This window comes from Melopsittacus undulatus, chromosome 10 (genome assembly GCF_012275295.1).
Source record: "Melopsittacus undulatus isolate bMelUnd1 chromosome 10, bMelUnd1.mat.Z, whole genome shotgun sequence".
Lineage (NCBI taxonomy): Eukaryota > Metazoa > Chordata > Aves > Psittaciformes > Psittaculidae > Melopsittacus > Melopsittacus undulatus.
Window position 1 is genome coordinate 19834323 of NC_047536.1, and position 27854 is coordinate 19862176.

General features: G+C 46.4%; 2 protein-coding genes across 2 annotated transcripts in view; both read left to right on the forward strand.

Annotated features, from left to right (window-relative positions):
• The window catches only part of PPP1R16B (protein phosphatase 1 regulatory subunit 16B), a 36185-nt gene extending 20382 nt beyond the window's left edge, over positions 1-15803 (forward strand). The window contains exons 2-10 of the mRNA XM_005147508.2: positions 4724-4794; positions 6795-6940; positions 8267-8370; positions 8690-8814; positions 11282-11407; positions 11766-11841; positions 12878-13007; positions 13745-13913; positions 14506-15803. Of these exons, the coding sequence (XP_005147565.1) occupies positions 4724-4794; positions 6795-6940; positions 8267-8370; positions 8690-8814; positions 11282-11407; positions 11766-11841; positions 12878-13007; positions 13745-13913; positions 14506-15027 (1469 nt within the window). The 3' untranslated portion in view covers positions 15028-15803. The remainder of the gene's footprint in view (positions 1-4723; positions 4795-6794; positions 6941-8266; positions 8371-8689; positions 8815-11281; positions 11408-11765; positions 11842-12877; positions 13008-13744; positions 13914-14505) is intronic.
• Positions 15804-20520: 4717 nt separating this feature from the next.
• On the forward strand, positions 20521-26795 carry FAM83D (family with sequence similarity 83 member D). Its single transcript, XM_034067199.1, has 4 exons — positions 20521-21009; positions 24167-24334; positions 25184-25308; positions 25666-26795. Exons 1-4 carry the CDS (start codon positions 20557-20559, stop codon positions 26618-26620), a joined length of 1701 nt encoding a protein of 566 aa, XP_033923090.1. The 5' UTR covers positions 20521-20556; the 3' UTR covers positions 26621-26795.
• Positions 26796-27854: the final 1059 nt, after the last annotated feature.

A 27854-nucleotide genomic window follows, 5' to 3' on the forward strand; every position in this document is an offset into this window, starting at 1 on the left:
GTGTAATTGTAGCTTTTAAAGGTGGTCTGAGAATGGGGAAGTGAACAAGAAGAGTTTAAATATTTTCAGGGAGCAGTCAGCAAGTGAAAGGGTCAAAATCAACCCGAATTTGTAAAAACAAAGGGCTACGTGTATGTAAACTCTGAGCACCCAAGGCAGCCTGCTTGCCAGCATGGACAGTTGGCCACTGTACAGTGCTGGGATGAATCAGGACCTCCTATCAGAGAAGTGTTTGCTTGTTTGCTGATATTTTTCCCTCTGTGGTATCTGTATCCATTTCAGTTGGCTTTTTCTCTTATGAGATACTAATATTTGAGATATGCAAATGCTGGGTATAGATGGGAGTGTAACAGTATCCAGAATTTTACGGTGTAGCTTATCGACTTAGGAGGAACTGCACTAGCAAAGGTGTTTTTTTTCTCCATGGAAAAGTCTTCATCTGGTTCAGGAACTTTTCTGGGAAAGCTCTTTCTAGTGCAAGCTTAAGTAGGAAGTAACATCAATGAAAAGCGATGGTGCTGTCGCTTCTGATCAGGTGAGAGCTGGTTACCCCATGCTCGATTTTCCTTAGGGCCTGAGCAGTGTTGGTTTTTTTTCTTACCCCTAATTTATAAGTTTTGTGGAGGACAAGTGAGGCTTGGACATGCCTGGGAGGAGAGGGAGCTCCTGAGACAGGCACTGCTTGTGTCCAGGGAGGAGAATCTGCCTGAGGCTGCCCCAGGGCATATGATGGAGGATGACTGAAAACCTGGGCTGTATTTTCACAGCTGCTGTGGGAGGTTTTTCCATTTAACACAGCACAGATGTGAATTATAAACTATAAATTGAAGACTAATGTGTACCATCCTGGCATGTGAGAGGTTCAATTATAGGCAGAGCAAGCAGAATAATGGAAAATACATGTGAGTGATTGTTCAGTTAATATAATTTGCAATGAATTATTCACAACAATTTGTTCACTGAGCTCCTATTGTAATAATTTCCATTCCTTCATTTATTATGCATTTGAAACTGCTTCCCACCACTTGTGCTTGACATGTAATAAAGTGTATCCACGCATCCAGCCCCTTCTGCCCACCTGCCCCTCGCCTACATGCAGAGGACAGATTTTGAGCTTGGTATTTTAAGCACTGAGCTCTCTTTAAGAAGTCAATGGTGTTACAAGGGAGGCTGCTGTCTGCTGAAGCTGCTGATGTGACCAGTAAAAGCCTATTCTGTTGGACTTGGAGTGACCCGAGCTTGCAGAAGATCTGTTTCTGTGCTCTGCCTTGTGTGTATGGCATGTGTGGAACTTCCTTTCACTGCTGAGGCTTGACCTGACAGAAGGTGACATGTTTGTTGTGGCCTTGTGAGCTGAAGTGTTCACTTCCTACCTGCCTGGCATCATTTGCGCCTGGAGGAGGTGTTGGGCTGCACAGTGAGGCACATGGCACTGGCAGGCTTGAGGAGAAGCACTTTTCTTGCTCAGGTCCCTGTCCCTTGTGTTGTTTCATGCTGTAGGCAGTGGAGCCAGCTGGTTGGTCTAGCTCCCAGGATTTTAAAGTGTCACAGTTGTGATCTTCCTTTCCTATTCCTTAGGCACTGGGAAACCCACAAATGTGCATTACATGGAATCATAGAATGGTTTGGGTTGGGAGGAAACTTAAAGCTCCTCCAGCTCCAACCCCTGCCACAGGCAGGGACACCTTCCACTAGAGCAGCTTGCTCCAAGTCCCTGTGTCCAACCTGGCCTTGAACACAGCCACAGCTTCTCTGGGCACCCTGTGCCAGCGCCTCAGCACCCTCACAGGGAAGAGCTTCTGCCCTATATCTAACCTGAATCTCCCCTGTTTCAGTTTGAACCCATCAGCCCTTGTTCTGTCACTGCAGTCCCTGATGAAGAGTCCCTCTCCAGCATCCTTGTAGCCCTCTTCAGACACTGGAAGCTGCTCTGAGGTCTCCGTGCAGCCTTCTCTTCTCCAGGCTGAACAGCCCCAGTTCTTTTAGGCTTCAAAAATCCTTCTTTGAATCTTTACCTTTCAAGAACTCTTACAAGCTCTGTCAAGCCAAGATTGCAAATCCTTCAAACCCCCATACTCCGGAACAAGCTGAGATTTGTGCTGCTTCTTCACATGGAGGGACAGCAATTTGTAAGGTTATCTGCCAGCATCTACTTGGCCAAAGCTCCATAATCAGGCAAAGCATTATTATGGACCTGTACATCATTAGTACACAACAGCTTTCAAATGACTGAGATTCAATTAAAACCTGATGGCAGAGGATCCCAAGTAAGTAAGAGACAACTGATCCGCTGGTGAATGACTCTTCTATCAGTCAACTTGGATGAGGAGAGCAGGAGCTTGGGTCTGGCCAGAAACAGTAGAAGCACAGTCATTAAATGGGATCAGCGCTGCTGTTACTGTAGAGCACGCAGTGCTGGGGTGCCAGCTGGGTGAGGTGTGGGCTTCCAGCCCCAGCCTCTGAGCTGGAGCACTTCAGGCAGTTTGAGCTCCTGTAGGGGGTGAGTTCTGTTCTTTGTTGTTTCCTGCTGTTTTGTGTGAGTCTCATCGAGCCCGTGTCAAAGCTTTGGTACGATTTCCAGCAAACATGGATTCCAGCAGTTGTTCCTAGCGGGGCGGAACAGCCTGTGGATGCAGTGTGGTTGGTTTGGGATGCGTGGCAGTCAGTTTGTTTCCGTCCTCTGGGCTTTGCTGCTGTTTTGATAATGTCAGACCTGTGGCTTCCAAACATAACTCCACTTTACTTTCAGTTTGCCTTCCTTGTGAGTGTGTTTTCCAGCTCTTTTAAACAAAGCTTCATAAATCAACATTGATGTCGTTGTGAAGATGTTTTCTTTTGGATGTCAGAGGTGCTTTGTGCCCAGGGACAGCCCTGTCAATGGGTTTCCCTATGGATATGCTAGGGAAAGAGCTCCCTCTAACAGCGTGTTTGCAAAAGCAGAGGCTGCAGAAGGCTTTGGGAGCCACCAGCCCTGCAACTCTTTTGATTGCCAGCTCAGAAGATGGTTATTGCCCTTTCAGCTTTGCCGGTGTTCCATATTTTGCAGCTCTCGTTTCACTTAATGGCTGCATCCTTGCCATCAAATGAGATGGGAATTGGGTATCTGTTGCTACCATGGCCCAGGGAGATGATTATGAACTTCTGGCTTGTGCCATTATCTCTGTCTGATTCATAATCAACACCACTGTGCTGTCAGTTACATTTGAGGTGGAAAAAGCATTAGGTAGGGAAATCTCTGGAGGAAAAGCAGGGAATGAGGAAGTAAGCAACAGAAGATGGGTATAGATCACCCAGATCTGCCAGCAGGGTTGAATTTGAACAGTTCCCATTGCTATTTATGTCCTATGTTAGGCTTGTTGGTGCAAGATCTGTGCCTCAGAGCAAACCTTTTTTCTCACCTTGGGTGACTTCTCACGTGTTTCAGAAATTTACATTTTGATGGAACAAATCTTTTCCCCTCAAAGCAGTAATTTCAAAATAAAGCCTCTGTGAAGCTTTCTTCAAATACCCAACAGTTTATCTGCACTGTCCAAAGCAACCCCTGTGAATTTGAGGTGTGGCAGGTTCCTGAACTTCCCAGAAGACCTCGGCCTTCCCTCCGTGAGATTTCTCTTACGGTTTTCAATTCAGATGCCCAAACCACCGGTTACCCTTGAGCTCTGTTGGGCTGCAGTGTGCAGGGGTTGTGCTCAGGTGTCTCAAGCACAAGATCAAAATGTAGACTGTTTCAGCACAACCCTGTGACAATGTGGGCTGTGATAGTAGTCTGTGAGGAGGGGAGCTTGGGGAAGCTTGTGTGTTGATGCTCTCTTCTGGATTGTCATGGTTTAAGCCCAGCTGATAACCCAGAACCACGCTGCTGCTTGCTCACTCCCCCTCTTTTTTCCCCCTGCTCCTGGAGGGATGGGGAGGAGAATGGAAAGAATGTAACTCCCAACGGTTGAGATAAAAGCAGTCCAGTAACTAAAGTATAACATAAAGCCACTGCTGCTACCACCAATAATAATAATGATAAGGGAAATAACAAGGGAAGAGAATACAACCGCTCACCACCCGTCGACTGATACCTAGCCTGACCTGAGCAGTGATCTAACCCTTCCAAGTAACTGCCCCCAGTTTATACAGTGGGCATGATGTGCTGTGGTATGGAATACCTCTTTGGCTAGCTTGGATCAGGTGTCCTGTCTCTGCTTCCTCCCAGCTTCCCCTCCTCCCTGGCTGAGCATGAGACTCAGAAAGTCCTTGGTCAGAGTAAACATTACTGAGCAACAACTGAAAACATCGGTGTTATCAGTGCTGTTCCCAGGCTGAAAGTCAAAAACACAGCACTGTACTAGTTACTAAGAAGGAGAAAAAATGACTGCTACTGCTGAAACCAGGACACGGATAAAACCAAGAAGGCTTTTTTTTCTGGTTGGCACTGTAGTGGCTGTAGGCTGACACCAGTGCTGGGCTCTTGGCTGCGAGGTCTCCTCCAGCTCTGCCCACACTGGAATCATAGAATCATAGAATAGTTAGAATTGGAAAGGACCTCAAGATCATCTAGTTCCAACACCCCTGCCACGGGCAGGGACACCTCACACTAAACCATATCACCCAAGGCCTGGTCTTGAATACCCTGATGGTGTTGGTTGCCTTTGCCTTGAACTGGCCAGGGCTATCTGAGAGTGAGAGATGTGTTAGGATTAGTGATCTGACTCTCCTTCCTCCTGTTCCCTTGCAGTGTGTTACTTGCTGAAGAGCAACATCAGCCCAGACCTGTGCAATGAAGATGGATTAACTGCGCTGCATCAGGTGAGGAGGAGGAGGACACGGGTCCCTGCCGCTTGCACTGTGTGCCTTCCCACTGCCCTCTGAGCATACCCGCAGGGTAAAAGGAGAGAGCTCTTGGGTTTCATTGTTTTGCTCATTTACAGCAGTGAAAATTCACTGTGTTGTGCTGGTGATGCCATTTCCTAGGGAGCAAACTGAGAATAGACCCTTCTGTTGCTATATCCCAGACTTTGACCAGTTGTAATAAATGCTCAGGAAGCAGGGCTGGATTTCAGACATGAACAACATTTCTCCCACCCTTTATTTTTTTCAGGGCTGGGTTATAAACTCTTAAAGCAGATTGACTCACATTTAGAGACTTTGGCAACTGATGAGTTTTGAAACTGGTTTAAATAAATGATGCCCAGGGTCTTGGAGAGCCGGCTGATGACCTCTCTAGTCTCAGAGACTCCCCAAAGTCTGTGTGATCAGCAGTAAAATACAGACTTGCTGTGCTGGTATGTGTCTGTCCTTTCTCAGAGCTCTCCAGTGATCCCATAAGGGTTGTTCTAGTCCTCTTAAGGTCCCCATCCCCACCCCTTCTTGTGTGTCCTCATTCTCAGTACCTGCAGAAGGCCCATGTGACTCGCTGTGTCCAGAGCGGCCACTGCCATTGGAAACAGAAGCGCAGCTGTCACACTTGCTCTGAGTGCAGGACAGGGATCCATGGGTTTATTGCCATTTGTCCCTTCTGTAAATGCTTCTGTTAACTCAGGGTTTTGAATTCTTCTGCAAGTCACTTGTTCTCTTCGAAGCTGGATGGATGTTTGCTTAAAAATGCAAACTGGCTTCTAGAAGAATAAAAGTTCCCCACCACCAGCACCACCTCTCCAAAGAGATGTTGTTCTGCACATGGAGAAATGCTGAGAGCCTCATCACTTTCCCCACTAGGTACTGAATCCATGGAGAATCCCACCTTGCCCACTGAAGGTTCAGTTATTGTAAAGGTGCATTTAGGAGCTGAGGTGGGAATTTTGCATTCATAAGAATTAACTGGATCGCTGAAGAGAGGGAAGCTCATAAGTGAATGCTATTGCCCATAAGCATTTGCTTCCAGTGAAGGATGCAGTTATGCTCCTGTGGTAACTTGGCTGTGTGATAGGCATGATTTTAACTTCACTTCTGTATCCAAATAAGAAATAGAAATTCATAAAGGGTCCTTGGCACTCAGCTACAAAAATGCTTGTTGTGGGTTGTAATTCAGCCCCATGCAAGCCCTGCAGTGCTGAGCTGTGAGTCTGCTCTGGGGGTCTGCAGTAATGTATAGGCCACAAACAGGCTTCTTGCTGAAGAATTAATCTTATTTTAGTGTCTTTATCATACGTTCATGTCAAGAAGCGAGCACAAGATGGATCAGAAAGCAAATTCCATCTTTCCTGAAGGAAAGTGGTTGAGCTCCTGTTTGCAGGCTGCCCCTAGGACTGTGGTGTAGATGCATCAAGGATGCTGATTTTTTTTCAGGAAATCAAAACTGCCCTGTGAAGTACCTCATAATCTGAGAATCCAACTTACATCTCTTGAGATACCCATGGTAGATAGTGTGAGCTGCTGAGAAGATTTGTACTCATCACATGCCAGTGTGTGGAATTTTCCCTCAGAAAAGGGAATGTCAGCTTGTCAGCTCATCCCTTGGTATGTGGTTATACTAGTTACAATGAATTTCTGCTATGTTTGCTCTTGAATATGGAAGACCCAGCCGAAACAGAAGCTGTGTGCACATTTGCTATTATTTCTTATTGGTTCTGTTCCCAAACCAGAAGGCCCTGTAAAACACCAGTGACCTTCAGTTTGCTCAGCATAGGTGTTCTGCATGGTATCTTTCTCACCACTTGTGCTCAGTTTGATGTTTAACTGTTGGAAATGCTTGCTGCCAAACACTGCAGGTTGCCATGTCTGGGTACCCTGATATAAGTGAGCAAGTGTGAGCCTTTATCTTCCCAAGGTTTAAAAAACCCAATCTGTCTGTACCTCTTCCTCACCAGTGCTGCATAGATAACTATGAAGAGATAGTCAAGCTTCTCCTAAGCCACGGGGCCAATGTCAATGCAAAGGACAATGAGCTGTGGACTCCATTGCATGCAGCAGCTACATGTGGTCATATCAACTTGGTGAAGATCCTCATCCAGCAGTAGGTGGCTTTTCTGTGTCTGTCCCTTTCTAGAGATCCGATTCTGCCCACAGTTTCTGTGGATGGAAACTGAGACTGCTAAGTGCCTTGCCAGATTGCAGCAGTGGTGATTATTCCCTGCTTTCAAGCTATTCATTGGACTCCTTCCTGCTTGGGTGAAAAGAGGGTGGAGGAGGAAGAGCAGAAAGGTTGAGGACACACAGTAAAACCCTAGGTGACTTGACTCTGTTTCATGAAGCTTCTGGAGACTGGGCCAAAATTTGCCACAATTGGCCTGTATTCTGCTGTGTCTGCATTTGTGCTTGTTGAACCATGCTGGATAGGTAGAAATAGGAACAGGCAGCAGAATGCACCCTTAAGCTCTTAAATGTGACTTCAGGTCTTCCAGTTGTAGTCAGAGAGACACTGATGTAGGAGAGCAGCATGTTTGTGTAGCTCAAAATCTTGAGTGAACTTTGTGACCTGTCTTACTGGCTCTTCATTAGTAACCTGTTAGCTTCTTGTAATGTTTTGTTTCCCAGGGTGTGACATGAGGTTTTTGCATTGGACCTTCCACTTGACTTGACCAAGGCCCTAAAGTCTCAAGCCTCTTCTAGGCTTGTCAGTAAAGAGGAAGAAACCAAATGTGCTTTGAGCTGTACCATGTGCAGCATTCAATGGCCACCTGCTGTGAATCCTGCCTGGAGCAGATAGTGCTGCTCTGTATGGAGCCCTCTCCTCCGTTTCCGGGGTGGTGGTGTAGAAAGGAGAGTGCTAACCAACTGCCTTGCACAGCAGTGCCTGCTGCTCCTCCTTTGAGGAGGGAGACTTCTACCTGTGATGCTGTCATTAGGGACTGTGGCATTGACAATTTGCCCCTTCTTTGGCTGTATAATGATGGACGTGGAGCACAGGATGCCAACAGTCATCCCTGTGAGGATGTTCCTACTTGGATTAGGCAATTTTTGAATGGGGGGCATAACACCAGAGGAAATAAACATGGAACAACATAGTGCATTCCCAAGTCTTGAATGAAGATAAGACAGGTGAGGAATTAGAGCTTATAGACTTAATTGTTGTAGGCTGCCCTGTATTGAGTAGTTGCCATCAAATTCAGACTCTGGTAGCCTAATGTCCTGATCCCAAGCTCAGAAACAGTCTTCCCTGGGCGTTTTGAGGAATGGGGGGATTAAATTTGTTTTGCTACAACCAAAGTTTTCCTTGGTGGCATTTGGGCAACTATTAAACCCCAGGTAGTTTCTCCTAAGCATTTATCCCAGTGTTTGGCATTGCCTGCTCTAGGATGTCTGAGGTCCTTTCTTGTGTAACTCAGTTTTGTCCTTGCAGTGGAGCAGACTTGCTGGCAGTGAATGCTGATGGCAATATGCCGTATGACCTCTGTGAAGATGAGCCAACTCTGGATGTCATTGAGACTTGCATGGCCTACCAAGGTAAGGAGACTGAGTTCATGTAAAATACAAAAATGGGTTAATGTAGTACTAAAAATTACCTTGTTTCTCGGCTCATGATTTGCCTCTGGAGAAAAGCAGGGTGCTGCTGCCTGGCATAATTTCTTAAGCCTGACTCTGTCTCATTTCTCTGATTCCTAAATAACAATGAGGGTAAAGGATGGTGGACAGTCCCCTCACCTACAAAGCCTCTGAAAAGTATGTGAGGTCACATCAACCAGGAATCATAAGTCTAATTCCATTTAAGCAGTAGAGGGACAGACCTTTCCAATTCTCCTTTCTCTAACTGAAATTTTAACAGGGATTACACAGGAAAGAATCAATGAGATGCGGGCTGCTCCGGAGCAGGTCATGATATGTGACATTCATGACATACTTGCAACGGGACAGGACCTGAACAGGACTGATGCCCAAGGTGCCACGCTGGTGAGTGAAACTGGTGGCTTCAGTTTTGCCTTCCTTCAGCCTGGAGGTTACGAAACCTGCCCTGTGGCAGGAGTTACACAAAATCAACATGTGCAGGTCACTGGGAGGAGTGAGGAGGCTATCTGGATCTTGTTCCATGCTTTAGTTTATGGTCACATCCTGTCCATGAGTACAGCTGGCATAACTTGGTATCTAACCCTGTGCTTCTTGAAGCAAGTCCCTTGTCTGTGTGAGCTCTGTCTGTTGTGCAGCAGCTCAGGTCCTGCTGGAAGGGTCCTATCTGACAGTGGCCAATAGCAGCAGCTTCCAAAGAAAGGTGCAAGAAATCCCACAGTGAGGAGCTGCAGACTGCAGCACTCGTACTTAACCCGTGGGGAGATGGGACTGAAAGACATTCCAGTGACCTCTTGCTTCTCACTAGTGTGTAGTCTGATCTGACTCCTGTGGAGCAGGCGTCAGTCCTCTGGTTTTTGTGAGAGCAGGATCTGGTGTTGGGCAATCCGAAGACTTTCTGCCTCCTCTTTCTGCTTTGCACAGCATCTGCCTCATACACAGTTGATGGACTATGATGTTTATTCATATAGGATGGCACCTGCCCCTGAGCAAGGAGAGCAACCATTGGTGAGGCCGCATCTGGAATACTGTGTCCAGTTCTGGGGCCCTCAGTTCAAGAAGGACAGGGAGTTGCTTGAAAGAGTCCAGCGCAGAGCCACAAAGATGATTAAGGGAGTGGAACACCTCCCTTATGAGGAGAGGCTGAGGGAGCTGGGTCTCTTTAGCTTGGAGGAGACTGAGGGGTGACCTCATCAGTGTTTACAAATATGTAAAGGGTGGGTGTCAGCATGATGGAGCTAGGCTTTTTTCAGTGATATCCAGTGGTAGGACAAGGGACAATGGGTGTAAACTGGAGCATAGGAGGTTCCACGTTTACATCAGGAAGAACTTCTTTACTGTAAGAGTGACAGAACACTGGAACAGGTTGCCCAGGGAGGTTGTGGAGTCTCCTATGTTGGAGATATTCAAGGTGCGCCTGGACAAGTTCCTGTGTGATGTACTCTAGGTTACCCTGCTCTTGCAGGGGGGTTGGACTAGGTGATCTTTCGAGGTCTCTTCCAACCCTTGAGATCCTGTGATTCTGTGACAAACGTACAATAGAAAGCAAGCTGGCATCTGATTTGACTGGATGCTGTCATCCAGGGACCAAGAATACTGAGCAATCCTAGTTCCCTCCTTTTTCAGCTGAAAAAGCGTCTCTTAAATCTTTGCTTATAGAAGTCCCAACCCAGGGAAAGTTCTGTAATGTTATCATATGTGTTGAGGTTTTCATGCAACCTTGGTCATTTGATGCTTGGGTGCAGACATAACTGATATACAGACCACATGTGAACATCTGCTTGATGGTCAGACTATGGCAGTGTATTCAGGTTTCTTAATCTAAATAGTCACCTGTAGCATATACTGGAAGTGTAAGGGGAGCACAAGCTCACTCCAAGATAAACTTGGATGACTGAAGCTTTTATTCCAGCTTATTTTTTAACATGCTTTCCCCTTTAACAAGGATTATATACATAGGATTATATACATACATTTAAGAAGACCTCTTGGCTTCCCTTTTAATATCACCCCCAAGTGATTCCTTATTAATTCACATGGCCTCTAGAGGGTATGACCCAGTGCTATAAAATTTATGTAGAAATTAATTGAATTGTAGAAATCATCACAGTTTATCTGCACTTGAGGGTTCAGCTTTGGGTGTTGGAATCCACATGGGAATTTTTGAGAAGCATGGCTGAAGCAGGATGGGCGCTGACTGCCGTTCAGAGTAGGGCCTAGGTTAGTATTGTGCTCAGAGATGCAACAGCAGACCACAGTTATGACATCAGAGACAAGAAGTGTTGTGGGGGACTAAAGGAGTCTATTACGGATGCCTCCAAAGTGGTGGTTGTAGTTGGAAGCCAGTATCTGAAAAATTGTATTCCATTAAGTAAACGTAGCCAAGGATTGAAATGGTTTTGGTTTTGAAATGGTGAAAATAATTATGGTGTGAGTGGAAGCGCAGTTGCACAGAGAGAATCGGGACCAAAGCAGGCTGAAAATGTGATCCAAAAAAATATGACATCTATGGCACTTAAATGGGGAAGAGGAGACATTCTTCTACCATGAGAAATGCAGTTTACAGTGGGTGATGTTCCCCATTGCAGGCTTGCATTTTGATGGTGCTGTTTCCTTACAAATTGAGCAGCATTTAAAAGCCCATGTTTAATGCAGGTAATACTAAGTTTTAGTAACAGGAACAACCTGCTTTTGACCTGATGTGTATGCCAAATGTGGAATATGCTGCCTGTCCAGATCTAGACTCAGATGTTATCCAAGAAATTCCACTGAAACTGGTGTAATAGGTGAAATAGGTGTATAAATCCATTTGTGGTCCTTACAGGTGGTTCATGCTCTGTTCCTTATCTCCTAGCTGCATATAGCTGCAGCCAATGGTTATCTGCATGCAGCTGAAGTTCTCCTTGACCAGGGGGCAAGCCTGGATATTAAGGACTGGGATGGCTGGGAACCTCTTCATGCTGCTGCTTTCTGGGGACAGGTAATGATTTTGTGGCAAGTGTCATGTATGTGGGTGACGTTTCTTTTTGCCTGGGCAAGCTAGAAAGAATTCTGCACACAGAAGAAACCTGTACTAGAGCTGCACTCTCTGGACAGCATCAGATGAGGTCCTTGGGGTGCCAAAAAGAACCTGCTGCTGAGAAAGTTCAGGGGAAGTATGTCCATTCAGTTGAGTGGTAGGAGCAATGTTTATCATCACACATGTACCAGAATAATGTGAGGTGAGCTGAACATGCAGGCCATTGCTTTTTATCTTATTTCAACTTTTCAGCTTTGAGGGGAAAAAAGTGATTGCCTAAAATACCTCTATCAGCTTGGCTTTCTTTCCCTTCCTTTAGATGCAGATGGCAGAGTTGCTTGTGTCCCACGGGGCCAGTTTGAGTGCCAGGACATCTTTGGATGAGATGCCAATAGGTGAGTTTATTAAACTTAAAAAACAAACAAAAAAAGACAAAAAAACCCTTTTCCCCCGAGCATTCTGGAGTCTTCACATGGTGCTTTCAGAAGCATTAATGTAATTTTTCAGGTGTCTTTAGAATCAAAGCTGCTGTTATTTAAGTTGGACCAAAGTTTTAAAGCACCTACTCTGTTCCTTCTGCAAATCTTCTTTCTGCTCATAAACACAAAAGAGAATGCATTTCTCAAGCACCAAGTCTTTCTCATGTGTTTCCACTCATGTTATCCCTATGTACCTGTGCTGGGTACAGGCAGCTGCTCTTCTGTTGCAGTCTTTGATCTGAGCAGCTGTTGAGTGCAGCCCTAATACTTGGGTGTTAAACTTTGCCTTGGTGCAGTGAAGTGTGGTAAGCTCTGAGGGGTTGGAGAGGAAGGGGAAAGCACACACAGGTGCTGGAACATATTGGAAGTACAAATGCTAGCATCTGGCCATGTGTATTGTAACCTTGTGCCAGTTTTGCTTTTTGAGCCTTTATTGAAAAATCTGTGCATCTCATTTGGAAGGTTGAAAGTTCTTGTCTTCTCTCCTATTCTGGTTGAGGGTTTTTTTCTTGTTTTAGAGGCTTAAGGAAAAAGTGCTGTATTCAGGGGAGCTGCACTCTGTTAATTACAGAAATTTCTTGTACTCCCACCCTGAAGCCTTGGTACAGTGGTGAACTCTCATGTTTCATGGGTAAAGGCACAACATCCTGTAGGAATGGGACAAATGATCCAGCTGAATAGCTGGATCTTTGCAAAGCTGAGCCCCTGTCACAATCAGCAGCTCTTGTTTTCTGCTCCTGTTAAAGTGTCCAAGCCATTCTGCTTTGCCTAATTTGTTGTCCTGCTGAACCCATGACATTTGTTTAGAAATTAATGTGCTTAAGCATATTCTGCTTAAATTCCCCTTCTCTTCCTTCTAGCATTTGTAGTTGTATATACTAGGAAGGCAGACGGTGTTAATGATACCCCATTTGAACTGTCTGATTAACAGCTTGGTTTGTGTGTGCCATAGATCTGTGTGAAGAGGAGGAATTCAAAGTATTACTTCTGGAGCTGAAACACAAACACGATGTGATCATGAAGTCTCAGATGAGGCATAAATCGTCCCTGAGTCGAAGGACGTCCAGCACTGGCAGCCGGGGGTAAGTGTGTTGTTCCCCACTGGGTACCCAGGGCAGCAGCTTGGCCACCCAGATGTGACTGCAGAACACCCTGGGGTCCATGTGAGAAAAACTTGTCTGTCCTTCCTGAATGAACTCTGAAAGGCAGAAGCTGACTTTGGTTGCTGAAAGCAGAGCTCCTTTGAAGGGTGGTCCTTTTGCTAGGAATAGGTGTTGTTTCTTGGGGGAAAATGGCTTTGCACTGTCATGGTTTAAGAACTGCTTCAAGCAGAGGAACAAGTGGTGAGAATTTATCCTGTTAAACCACTGATACTGGTGTAGGAGAATCAGTGCTTCACATGGATTAACTTGAGCTTCTCAAGAATATGTCTCATGGCCAAGATACTGTGCTCAGATACAGGTTTTTAGAAGATGTTTACTAGACACCAAAGCGGTCCTGCAGACCACAAGCTCCCTAAAGAGCCCGTGGCCTGTTTCCATCTACATTTCCTCTACTGGATGCAGAGTAGATCACTGGGTGAGCTGTTTCAGATCTAACACAGATTTACAATTACTACTTTAAAACTCCTTAAAATTCCTCCCACCTTTAATATCCACATCAGTGCCTTTGCTTTGCGTGGGTGCCAGGAAGCTAACTTCACGTTCCATTCCAGTGAGAGAGGCTGTGAAGCATGAGGAGGAGGTGAGAAGATCTATGGGGTAAGAGGAACTGTCATGTCCTGCTCATGGCTTCAATGCCCCTCTCCCCTGTCCCATAGGAAGGTGGTGAGGAGGGCCAGCCTTTCGGACCGAACAAACCTTTACAGGAAGGAATGTGAAAAAGAGGCCATTGTCTGGCAGCAACTGGGCACAGCAGAAGAAGGAAGAAACTCGGGTCTCATTGGAGAAATGGGGGAGATTCGGTCTGACCAGGAAAATACAGACCCTGTAAGGAATCTCTTTGTTCTGGGAGTCACCAAGGAGGGCAGGGAGCACAGGTTCAGTAGCAGTGAGTGCCCTGGGGTTGGAGGTGGCTGAACAATCTGTAAATCTCATCCATCAGATGTAAGCAAAAGACCAAATCCTCATTCAGGATGAACTGGCATGGCCCACTAAAAGTGGAAAGATGGTGTTGTATTTACAGCTGTCTGGTTTTGAGGTAAGGCCCTAGGGAACCTGGAAGTTCTGGAAAAATGCCGTGTGCATTTCTCTTTACAGGTAACAAACTGCTAATCACAAAATAATTGTAACCTTGTTCTGCAGTTATTCCTTTAATTTGGTTATTGTCATGTTAATTAATATGCTTATTTAACGATATTTGGGTTTTTCCAAAGTGGGTCCTTCTGAGTTAATGTTCCATGTTCCTGGTGGGGCTCACAGCATTACAGGGTCCTGTTAAGTGGGTGAATTCAATGTCTGCGCTGCAGTACCTGTCTGGTGGAAAGGCTGAGTGTGAGCAGGCTTAGGAAGTTGTCACAGGGGTGAACTGTGCTATGGGGAATTGGAGAAGATGCTCTTCTTTCATGTCTTCTTGTTACAGAATTCACTGCTGGAGAACTCATCGCTCCTTCCGGAGTTAGCAAACAAAAGCACCCAGTGTGACTCTGAAATCCCCCTCCAGAATGGACTCATGGCATCTGCCAGCACTTACCAGTACACCTTTTCCAATGGGGACGTTTGGAGCATGTATGCTGACCCTGAGAGCAATCCAGGCCACATGCTGCCCTACAGCAACCCCGGGCTCCCTGACACGGAGCAGTTCTGGGGGGTCTACAAGGAGCACAACCATCAGACGCTCTCTGAACTGAAGCGGCAGCGGGCTGCAGCCAAACTTCTCAACCACCCTTTCCTCAGCACCCACTTTGGCAGTGGCATGGGAGGTGTTGCTGAGAACGTGGGTGAGGCCAAGTCGCACTTAATTGAATCCAGGACTTCTCCCTACAGCTCCAATGGGACCTCAGTGTATTATACAGTGTCCAGTGGTGATCCACCCCTCTTGAAATTCAAAGCTCCCATGGAGGAAATGGAAGAGAAGGTGCATGGGTGCTGCAGGATTTCCTAGACTCATCTGTTTCTCACCCCCAAGGAAACAAGGTGTGGGTAGGCTGGTTGGATCTATCACAGAGGCCAGGTTGTTTGCATTCCAAAGAGAATTTGGTTATGGACATCCTGACTGCAGCGGCTTGCGTTCATCTTGAATTGTACTTTACCCTGCCAATTACTTTCATTGCAGTAGAATGAGTAATGCAGGTTGTGCAAGGCTCTTAGGAGAGGAAGGGATGCACACTGATATGATGTAAAAAGAGTTGCCCTACTCTTCCTCCCTGGGGAAGACGGCATGGTGCTCTGTCTCCCTGTCCTTGGGAAGTCATGAGATGCCTTGGAACAAAGAAAGGATCTGAATGAAAATCTTTGCATCGGAGCCTCTTGCTGTAAATCACCAAGGAAGGCGACAATTCAGACCTGAGTGTTCACTCCTGGGTGATGTGTATATCCTGGAGGGGAGATCAGCCCCAGCATGGGTTTGCAAGAATGGACAGAGCTGTGTTCCATACAGCTGGATCCAGCACTTACAGCCTGAGCAATGAACAAGCATCGATGCTGCACTTGCTTTAGGAAGTTTGCAAGGTGCTCTCTCCTTCCAGTGACTGCTCACCAACAAAAACTGTGCACTGGCTGGGTCCCGTTCTGCTCATGTACGGTCATCACTGCAGACTGCCTTCAGGTTTGAAGCAGAACTCTTCCTGAACAGGCTTCACTCCACAGGCTTTAAAACTGATGTTGCAATACAGGGCCCTGGCAATAGAATTTTACTGCAATAAAATACTGACAAAGGTCTATATTGGGATAAGCAATTTAAGCTTATTTGTACTATTTAGACTCTTAATTTGTTTAAAACTGAAAAGACTTGCTGATCTCACATTCCTGTTGATTCTGTTTGTTTACTTCCTGCTCAGCCCAGACACTAGGGGCAGTATGCTTCGTGTTCTGATTTCTTCTGGGTTTCCAGAACCACAGGGCTTGGGAGGGATGAGGAGGAAAAGGCTTGTGACACTAATCCAGAAGCACCATGAAAGCACTTCTGATCTCCCTAGAGTTACAGCACTTGAGTTAACCTACAGTCTTTGGCTGATAAATAACTGTTAAAACATTGCTTTGGTAGTTAAACACTGCAGCAGGGCACAAGGTTTGTTTCTTTTGGTCTGTTTTCCAGCTCCCATTCTGAAGTCATCAGTAGTGGCTAGTGGCTATCAGAAGAAGACTTAAATGCCTCTGCATAAGGGAGTTGCCTAACACCATGCAATACTTAGCAAAGCTTCTGCTGTTGAGCAGTTGGCTGGTCAACACCCATGGGTTAGTTCATGTGAGCTGTGACAGGCTGCCTGAGAGACACCAGCATGGTATGACCTGGGGCATTGGCACTGGCTCATTGTGAGTTAAGTCTTTACCTGGGGAGGTGAGAAGAGAGTGCCCTGGGGGGCACAGCTCTGAGGGCCTAGACAGGGTTAACAAGTTGTTACAAGAAGTAACTGAAATCTGCAACCCTTTTTCTGCACAGAGGGACTGTTGCACACATAACTGTTTGACTTTAGGAATATATATTTTTTTTGAGCAGTTCACATTTCAAGCTCTGAAAACAGATGCCTGTTTGGGTCTCTGTAAGCCGTCAGTGGATTAAATCCAGCTCACATAGTTGTGCTTCAGCCAGGCAACTGTGAGTGCAGCTTCCACCCATCTTCCTTCTAGCTGGCAGCTATTAGACATCAATACTACACTTCACACATGGGAATCCTCACAGCCTTGCCTTTTTTCTAGACTATACAAAGATGACTTAAGCTGCCAATGACTGTCAAGGGCTACCTTCTGCTCCCCAGCAAACAGAGCCCATCGCTGGGGCTGGATATACAATGATACAGGGCCCTGGGCTTCTCATTCTCAGCTCCTGGAGGCTGCAGAGGTGCAGGAAACTCTTTTGGACCTGTGAGTTTATTATCAGGCTGACAATTTACTCTTTTGAACCCTAAATTATTCTATCTGTGATCTTGAGCAAACCAACAATTAATTTTCAATCAGGAGAAAGATATTACAGGTTCTAGATTACAAAACTTCCCCCTAATTGGACGTTGTATTGTAATTGTAAAATTGGCTGTAATGCAGCTCTTTTGGCTCTGTCACTGTGAGCTAATGGGCTCACTGAAGTCCAGTGGCATCTGATCAAATGTCATCAATTCCTTGATGATCAATTCTTATTCAGATGAGAGAGTCTCATCTGAACTCTTCCAGGGTATGTTTCACAGCCATGCCAACTATTTACCACTGGCTTTGAGTTAAAGTTGCATCAGACTGGGACTTGGAAGGCAGTTGGAGAGTGACCTAATATGGGTTCATGCTTATGTGTTGGTGATGTTTGCGATATAACAGCCGCTGCCTGTGGGGCACTGGCAGATGCGCTCAGGGAAGGAGCTGGCAGTGCATGCCATGTGCAGAGTTGTTGGTTTTAGGTATAGGATGAGCAATTCTGTGGGTATTTAACCTGATTTTGGTGAACTATTTTGTAGAGACAAACAAGCTTTCAGGGGAATAACAAACACACATATACTCTCATATGTGCATTGTAGGAGCCTACCTCTGGTAACAGGGCTTTTTATAATGAAATTTAGCTGTGTTACAGCAGTAGTGGTTTTTTAATATCTAAGTGTTTTAAAGGCTGACCCAGTGGAAAGCTCTGAGGTACGTAGCACAAGGCACTTGGCTGATTCATTCATTAGCATTGTTAAAAAGCTGTAGAAAGTAGACATCATGTTGTAACTGGTGTGTCTAGCACATAGAATCATAGAATCAACTGGATTGGAAAAGACCTTTAACACATCAAGTCCAACCACTGCCCTAGGACTGCCAAGACCACTTGGCTTATTAGAGGAAGACCGTGAGGAAGAGGGGGAGAGTTATGCTATACTCCATGTTTTTAGGCCCAGTAAATGTTGAAGTTGTACTTAGAGTCAAGATCAGAGTCCCACTTGTGTTAGCAGTAAGCCAAAGGCTGCAGTTGTTCATACACAAAGATTAGAATGTGAGTGTATTGCCGGGTGTATTGTAGGCAGAGCTGCACATAAGAATAACCCTTCTTGCAAACTTGTTTTATGCTGCAGTCACACTGTTTCTAGCAGGCTCACTTGTTAATGAGAGCAGCTTTATTTCCATGTTGAAAGACTTTGGTTTAGATGGAAAATAAAAGGTGTCTCTCAAAATTGTTTTACTACTTTACTGAGTTCAAACCAATCTCAGCATGTTAAATAAGAGCTGAAGTACCATGACTGGTTTGACATCAGACTGTTCAGTACCGTGACTGTTTGACATCAGACCTGGCTCTATATTTTACATACCAAGTGATGTGATTACTTAGTCTCATTTCTGTGGTGCTCCAGAATCATCAAACCCTCCCAGGCTTGGGAATGATGGTGTGATTCTGTACAATCTTGAAGACAGTGGCTGAAGAACCACGTGGATGAGGAATGTCTGGTTGGGAAGGAGAACAGCATTGCAGGGCAATAGCAATAAGGAATAAGTGCTGCAATAGTCAGTGGAGGTGGCAAGTTCTGTAGTTTATTGAGCAGAGCCTTTAGTTCTTGGGGTTGAAAGAAGTTACAAGCTCCCAAATGGCATTACAACTTGCTCTGTGTCCTTTTGCTTAAATGTCAGAGCTCTGTTTACCCAAATCTTCTCTGCGGAAACTAAATCAGCAATACCATGAAACAGGAATACCTTAACTGAGATGGCAATAGCACTGGTCTGCAGTGAGCCATAGATGAACTGGTGTCCATCTGCTGGAAGGGGTTCTCCCTGCATCTGGATATTTCTGTGCCTTATCATACTTGCTAAAGGTGACTCGGTAGCTGGAAGTCACTGAGGTTTGGGTTGGTTTGTGGTGCCTGTACAGAAGAATGTTTTGCAAGGGAATAGTTCAGAGCATACCAGATTTTGAAGTTTTTATTTGCTTTTTCAGTTTCTTTCATGATAACCTCCTCTCCCTTCCTACATATATAGAAATGAACTGCACAGGGTCTTCATTCTAATTCAGCAAATCACATTGACCTACTTTGTTATAGCAGTTCTCTGCAGGCAGAATCCCGAATACACTTATAGCAGCAGTCTCGCCTCTTACTACAGAACACAGCTAATATGTACATTGTTTGTTTTGTTTTGCTGCGGCTGTACCACAGAACTTGTGGTCCCTGGTTGTTCTTCATCTTTATTCTGCTGTACTCATGTTGGCCAAACTGGCAATGGACTTCCCAGTTCCTCCCCCCCAGCTCAAGTACTGCTGGATTCTTCAGGCAGCATGACAGCACAGTTATGACCTGGAATATTCTGCTGTATTTGAACTGCTGAAGCAGTTTCAATGGTTGAGGAGACTCCACTCATGATACTTGTTCCCAACCCTACACCAGTGCAATTATCTCCACCCGCAGCCAGGACACAGATATGGGATCTTAACTGGTGCAGATGCAGCCTCAGTGCTGTCAGCTCTGCGCCTTCAGCAGTGAGACTGCAGCGTGCAAATGGGCTGCGGGAGTGTCAGTGGCGCTGATGCTGCTGCATGTCTGGGGTAGCCACAGATGACAGCGAGCCCTCTGCAATAACGCGTGATTCCAGCGATCAGTAGTAAATGATGTACCAATAAAACTTGATGACATGTATTTTATGTGAAAAAAAAAAATGTAAGAAGTGTACATGTTATTAGCAGCTTTGTGTATAAAATGGCATTTTGGCAATCAGAGTCTAATATATTTAAAACTTTTTTTAAAAAAATGATATTTGATATTGTATGGAATTGACACTATTGCTACTGTATGAATATGGTTTCTTAACATGTTGAAGCAATGCATAAAATCTTAAACTTGATGTAAAACTCATGCCAAAAGGGTATATCTGACAGTATTAGCACCTAACTCCATGTCTTTAATAGATTGATTTTTTTTTAATTTAAAAATTATATTAAATTTGTTTTAATAATACAAAAATGCCACTGAGTTTTATTTCATGGGTTTACATTTGGGGACTCTGCTTAAATGTCTGTGCTTCCCCCTCAGCTCCAGGAATTGTCTGGAAGAGTAAACCCAGGCAGGGGGCAGGTAGAACTTTCAGTTTTCAGCCGGTAGCAGCAGCGATGGGGACGAGCAGCAATGACAGCATCGGAACTGCTTGTCCCGTGTCTCATCCTCTCCATCAGGCGTTCGTCAGCGCGCTCCTAACGGGGGTCCATGGGGGGGGGTGGGTTCTGGCTGAGGCAGGGGGTCCGCAGCACGTGGTAGGTGAAGGGAACGGGGCCCCACCACTGCTCCTCGGGGGGACCACGAGCCGGGCACTGCTGGGGCTGCGCTGCCCGGGGGCTGCGGGAACCGCCCCACAGCCGCTTTCCGCGGCCGCAGCGAGTGGCGCCCGAAGGGCGGAGCCGGCTCCGCCGCAGCCAACCGGGGCGCGGGGCGGGGAGCGGAGCCCCCACTGGCGGCGGCGGCGCGGAGCTGTTTGGATTCAAACCCGCTATAAAGTGGCGGCCGGGGCCGAGCTGAGCCGGTCCGCGCCCCGCGCGATGGCGAACCCGTCGCAGTGGCTGGAGGAGGGCGCCGGGCGCTGGCCGCCGCGGCCGCCCGGGCCGTACAGCGAGGCGCAGCGGCTGGCGCTGGAGGAGCTGGTGGCGGGCGGCCCCGAGGCGCTGCGCGCCTTCCTGCGGCGGGAGCAGCTGCCGCCGTTCCTCTCGGAGCCCGAGGTGCAGGCGATCGCGCGGGGCGCGCTGCCGCCCGCCGCGGCCCCGGAGCCGGCGGCCGAGCCCTTCGCCGGCGCCTCTCTCGACGCCTCGTCGCTCACCTACTTCCCCGAGCGCTCGGACCTGGAGCCGCCGGCGCTGGAGCTGGGCTGGCCGGGCTTCGCCAGCGGCGCCTTCCGCGGGCTCACGCGGGTCGAGGCGCACTTCCAGCCCGGCTGCGGGGACAGCATCTACGGCTGCAAGGAAGCGGTGCGGCGCCAGATCCGCTCCGCGCGGCAGGTCAGTGCGGCCGCGGCCCTGCTCCAGCGGGGCTGCGACCCGAGACGGGGATCGGCGACGGCATCGACTGGCGTCCCCTTCGGGTGGCGCTCAGCGAGGCGGAGCGGCTTTAAAACCCCCGTCGGGCAAAGAACACTTGGTTGGAGCAGCTCTGCTCTGGAGCCAGGCTGAGAGAGCTGGGCTGGGGCAGCCTGGACAAGAGAAGGCTCCTGAAGGGGAGACCTCAGAGCAGCTCCAGTGCCTAAAGGAGCTGCAGGAAACCTGGAGAGGGGCTTGGGACAAGGGCCTGTGGGGACAGGCCAAGGGGAATGGTTTTAACCTGCCAGAATAGGGGAGACTGAGATGAAGCTCTTAGGCAGAAGCTCTTCCCTGTGAGGGTGCTGAGGCGATGGCACAGGGTGCCCAGAGAAGCTGTGGCTGCTCCATCCCTGGCAGTGTCCAAGGCTAGGTTGGACACAGGGACTTGGAGCAAGCTGCTCTAGTGGAAGGTGTCCCTGCCCATGGCAGGGGTTGGAACTGGATGAGCTTTAAGGTCCCTTCAGCCCAAACCATTCCAGGATTCTATGATGTGATTCAGTGAAAATCTCATCAATATACAACTGTTGTTCATTCCTTCTTGTTTGTTGATGTGTTGCACCCATGATATCTTGCTGTCCTTATTATCACCCAGAAGGAGTGGACCAAGTGTTCCCTGTCCCCAGTATGACCTATAGATCCCCTGCTGCTGTTCAGTCAAACCACCCACTGTTTACATGCATATTTTGCTCTTGTTCAAAGTCGAAGGTTTCCTTTTCTGTTTTCCTTACCAATGTGCTATGCAAAATGGATTTGCATGTGGAAACCTTCGCTGTTATGAAAGGGTATGACCCAAGAAAAAGGCCTTTCTTAAAAAACTATTTACTAAGAGATAATCCTCTGATTATATCTTTATTCATTGCCTCTTCCTTTCTTCATCTCACTGGCTTTTTTAAAGTAATGTGCAGAGCTGCTTTTACCAGGATTTGCCTCCTACAGAAGTGGATTTTTTTGATCTGGCGCAGAGTATGGCTTGAAGGTCATGCAGCGTACTGACTTCTAACTGTTCTCTCTAACACATAAAGCTGAGTTTATAGCCTCCAACTGTGATCCACGGGAGGGAACCACCCTTCTGGTGAGCAGCCACTCAATGGGCTTAGCTAGAATTTAAATGTACAGCTTCCTCTTCAGTGGCCAGGTGAAGCAAGCCCTGGCTCTGCATAACGTGTGTGCACATGGCACACCCTGAACAGCAACTGAGCTTAGTCCTAGCCCCCTTCCGAGCACAGGAGCTTAGGGTGTGTATGAGGATGACATGAAGGATGGGCTTCTTGCCAGAAACGGTCGCAGAGGGAGGGCTGTTCCCAAGGGATCTCATCAGGTGGATGAGACCAGTCTGGTGACTCAGGAAACTCCATGGAAATACCTGTTTATCCAGAAAGCTGTTCTTGCTTGTAGTATCCTGCCAGATACCTTCCCTTGCACCAAAGCAAAAGCCAGGGAAGCTGTTCCTGCCACTGCTGTGTACGTGTCTGATACATGAAGACTTTTTGTAGATATGGAATGGAGAGAAATTTTGGCTGCAGCTGCAGTGTGATATTGCTCGATCATGTCTGAATTCTTTGGGTGAACTTGAAATGGGAAGACTTCAGATGCTGTACAGTTTCTTCTCAGCTCGCTCTACTGTGGTTAGTTTAAGTGATTAAAGGGGACCCTTTTGCTATCTTGCCTCTGCAGTCCTGAGTGCATGAGTGTAGAGAAAAGGGTTTACTCTCCCTCCTCTAAACATAACTGTACTTTAGCACACTTTGAATAAAAGTGTATTTCTTTTCAGCTGCTGATTCTAGGATTAGAACCCACCCAAGTATACCATTAATTGAACAGTCATTTGAAGGCATTAGTGCTTCCAAGGTGTTTAGTGTGAATTTTTCTGTGTTCAGAGGTTATTTCCTTACTCATTTGGTCTTGTGAAAACCGTCTTATTTTTCTTTATCATCCTTGGTACTTAGACAAGTGATTGTGTGGAGAAAGCCCCAGGAGAGATATAAGAAGCACAAGCATAAACTAATACCAACCTGACTGTATGTTATGCCCAGGAGCTCATCCATATGGAGCCAGTCCCTCAGGGAGCAGGACACAGATGGGAATGCAAAGCTTAGCCAGTTCTTGTGGGAAGTACAGGCAATGCCACCCACAGAGCAGCTGCGTTGTGAGCAGGCACACCTTGTGCAGATGCCTTATGGATCTGATAAGGGCAGGTGCTGGGTACCAGCAGTGGTTGTATCATTGTGGTTCCTGATGCTGCTCTGATAGAAAGAGAATAGGAAAGTCATGAAATCAAATCCTTTGTGTCCCCACAGTGATTTGTGCTCCTGAGTTTGAAGGGTGAGAATTCTTGCACCAAAATGATGTGCCATCTGGCTCTGAATTTTCTAGAGAAGGGGGTTAATAAACACAGGCCTTTTATCTTCTTTGGCCTGTTGAAAGAACATCTCCCCATCTTAGGACTTGCCTCCTGCAGAGAATGGTTGAGTGAGTGGGAAGATTTCTTGTGAAGGTGTGCTGTGGGAACTTGGAACACACCAAGCAAGAGTCTGGAAATTGTGTTCAGTTTGTGTGTTGTCACATATGTCTTGGTAGCTTATTTAGGGGCAGCATTCCCTTCCTACCAAATAGAGGAATCAGTCGGGGGTTGTGAGGTGCTCAGTGGTGACAGTGGAGGCTAGTCGAGCTGATTCTCCTGCAGGCAGTGACTCCCTGTAGCAGGTATGGCACACTGGGAGAACAGGAGGTGTGGAGGTGGCTGGTCTGGAGTTTGGTTCTGCTGTGATGGCTTCCCCAGTGTTACCGAAAGGCCAGATTAGAGGAGATGATGTATGAAAGCAGGATGTGAAAGTGTACAAAAGCTGCAGCAGAGGTGAGGAAAAACCTCTTTAGGCTTACTCTTGCTATCCAGGGCACAAAGAATTTACAGAAACATTGTGGGAATATAGAAACCTTTAATAAGTTGCCAGGGCCTACACAGCAGGACAAAGAAATGTGCATCTGGCCTTGATGGGGGAGCAGAAGATGGCTGGGGAGGCAGTGATCTGGCCTTGTGTAAAGTAAAGCCCTGGAATAAATGCTGTAACTTCTCTTGCAGGTGATTGCCCTTGTGATGGATGCCTTCACAGATACTGATATCTTCAGTGACCTTCAGGATGCCTTTAACAACCGCAAAGTCCCTGTCTACATCCTTCTTGACCATGACTCTCTACCCCATTTCTTGGAAATGTGCAACAATCTGGGAGTCTGTCTTGAGCATCAAAGTGTAAGTACTGACTGTGGGTGCCTGGGAGTGGTTTGGCTTTATTTTTTTGTGCTACAGTTTATGGTTATGGATGTCCAAGTTACGCTTCTGTAAACCAGCAGACTCCCTTGGAAGATTATGGCATCCTGTCTGTTTGGTAACTGATGTGAAAGGGGATTTTCTGACATGTTTCTAAACTTCTGAAGATCAAGGCTCAGTATCTCATGGTTTCAGTCTCTAACACAACATGTGAAACCGCTCACAAACGTGGCAAAAGCCATGCAGAAAAGGCACATGTCCTGCACTATGCTCCCTGTATGCAGGAGCTGCAGCCTGTCCTGTGCTGGGTTGGGTGTGCACTGTGATCCGCGTCCTGAGGAAGCAATTAATTTTGCAAGATGTAAGTAGCTTTGTTCTTTGGCTCAAGGAACTGCTTCCTGAAGAAGCAGAAACACTGCTCAAGAGTGGTATAGCTCTGGTAACATCTCATTTCTTTCCTAATACACAGTTGCTTTCTTTTGAAAGGGTTTAGATAATGTGACCTGGGTGATTTTTTAATGCCGAGGAGTCTAGGCTGATATAACTGTTAAAGCATGGCTTGGTATGGCTTATGTTCACTTCAGTGAGAGCTTCTCTGGATGGGGAACACTTTTAGCCTCCTGGGCACTAATGAATCAGAACTGGCTGTTCTCTCCAAGGACTCACCTAATCTAACAGAAATTTAACTAATAACATGTGCAGACAGTGTGAGGAAGCTCATTTTGTTCATGTCTTCCATAGTGTGCATGGCTGCTTTTAGGTGGAATTGCTAATCAAAACTTTTTGGAAGTTACTTAGATCTGATACTACTTTTTCCCTTTTCTGAAACAGCTGCTGAGAGTTCGAGCCCTCACTGGGAGCACATACTACCTGAGATCAGGTGCCAAAATTGTTGGGAAAGCCCATGAGAAGTTCATGTTAATTGATGGCATTAGAGTGACAACAGGTTCCTACAGGCAAGTATTGGGGTCTGATGGTGCTAGTGAAGCTACAGAAAGGGGGAGTTCTTCAAGAAGGATGCATGACCTTTGCTGTTTGCCTGGTATTAATGAAGGCCAGTGGCAAGTGGACTGGCTGAGCCTAGGTGGGGCTAATGCAAAACTGGGAACAGCTTTGGAAAACAGTTTTGTACAACTTGTTCCTAGCAAAGCACCTGGCCATGGCTAAATAGAGTCCTTCCTGAAGGAGAGTGAATAGTTCATGAACTTTATACCCTCTATGCACAGCAGTTTTAAGCTAAGTCTTGCTATCTGTAACTGTATGTGTTGAAATGCACTGGAGATTAACTGTGGCTCTTGGTTTGTTCCTGATAGTTTCACATGGTCCGATGGGAAGCTGAACAGCAGTAACTTGCTGCTGTTGTCAGGGCAAGTGGTTGAACACTTTGACCTCCAGTTCAGGATTCTCTATGCCCAGTCAATGCCCACAGGCCCTAAGTCCAGCTGCAGGAGCAGTGGGATATTCAATCACCTGGTGAGCAGAATAGAGTCCTCTAAAGAATGTACTGTGGAAGGCAACTTGAGAGCAGAATTTGTCAGATTGTCTAGTACTCCAAAGAAACTATTGAAAGAACCAGATCAGGCTGAAGATAGTTCTGGAGAAAACTCTTGTAACCTGGGGCATTCTTGCCTCTCTGAAGAGGCAATCGAGTTCAGCAATCGAGTGGCTATTGTGGATCGGAGAAGCTCATCAACTCAAACTGGCCCATGGGAAGAGAAGCCAGCAGCAATTGTGTGTAATGCTGCCACGCAGACCTATTTTGTGACAGCAGAAACTGGCACGCAGACATCAGTCACTGCTAGAGTGATGGGCACTCAGACTTCAGTCTTGTTGAAAACTGCAGTGACACAGACAAGGGAAAGTGAGTACACAGAAACACCTGTGCTTCACAGAAAGTTGTCAAAAGAAGGATCTTCTCTGTCTGGAAAGGCTGTATCAAGTTCTAGTCTATGGTCACTGTCTTCATCCTCATCCCAGTGCTCTCTTGCCAGCTCTACTGGCTCGGTATCTTCTCTACGGTCCTTTGAATATCCTGTCCATCACAGGGCAGAGTATTTCCAAAAGCTGCACAAGGAGAGGCAGTTCCATTACTCCACTATCAGGTCGAAGCTGAGCCACATGGTACATATCCTATCCCGGAGGGGCCGTGAGCATGAAAGCTACATGCCCCAGTACATGGGAAGATGCCACCTAAAACAGAGGCGTGACATCAGTGCCAGCTTGCGCAGCCTCCGGGACCTTTCCCTCTATTCTCTGAATAAACGATGACTCCACTGAATGCAGAACATGGAATCTCCAGTCTCAAACTGCAGTCACTCTGTTCCTGCTGATTACTCCACTTACTTACAGGACTTTTCCTTTTCTTAATACACATGTACATCCCCCTCCAGCACTTTTATACTATGTAGTTTAAGCAATAAAAAAAGAGGTGTTTATTTGTATAGTAAGTACTTGGCTGTTCCTCTTACATGTGTGTCGTGGTTTAAACCAAGTCCCCCAACTCCCTGAGAGTTAGGAAGGAGAATCCAAAGAATGTAGCCCCCACGGATTGAGATAAGAACGGTTTAATTGTTAAGGCATAACACAAAACCCCTACTGCCATTCACTACTACAAATAATAATGATACAGCAAACAGCAAGTGAAAAGAATACAACACCCCACCAGCCACCGACCCATAACTCACTCCACCCTGCCCAGCCGAGCACCATGTGCTCCCTCCATTTTCCTCCAGAGCCCTACCCCTCCAGCTTTCTCCTTCCCAGTATGCCTCCTGGGCATCACGTGCTATGGTATGGAATACCTCATTGGCTAGCCTGGGTCAGGTGTCCTGTCTCTCCTTCCTCCCGGACTCCCCTCCTCCACCTGGCTGGAAAAAAACCTTGAACAAAAAACACCCTCAAAACATGCTCAAACCATGACAATGTGTTAGTGGTAAAGGTTCATTTTAATTCCGGATGTATAACCTGAAAAATAAACTGATTGCTGCTTCCTAAGATTGCTAATGCTCTGGCTTTATGTTCATTTGGCAAAACCGCAGTCAGATGGGTCCTGCTTGGGGGAAGATTCAGTGACATCAATGTATACTCTTTTTTTTTTTGTTCTTAATATTGGCTTTTTTTCCTATTTTATCTTCAGCATGAGGGGAAACAACCTTTATGAAGAGCCATAAAGCTGATTTTATTCTGACTTCTGCAATATATACATTACTCGTTGTGAGAAACTATAGACTAGGGTATTGTTTATTTATGTTAAGTCCAATTTAAAGAACAGCCAACAGACATTGATAAGATTGTGAAAAACTAAAGAATAAGGTATTGTTTATTAAGATATATGTTAGGTATATATATGTTAAGCCCAATATAAAGGTTAGACAACAAAAGATATGAAATTGCTTATGCACACAGTTAACGGACACAGTTTTTGCAAGATAAGATAACCGCAATCGCTTACACCAATTAAACCACAATCGCTTACACCAATTAAACCAGAAACCGTTTATGC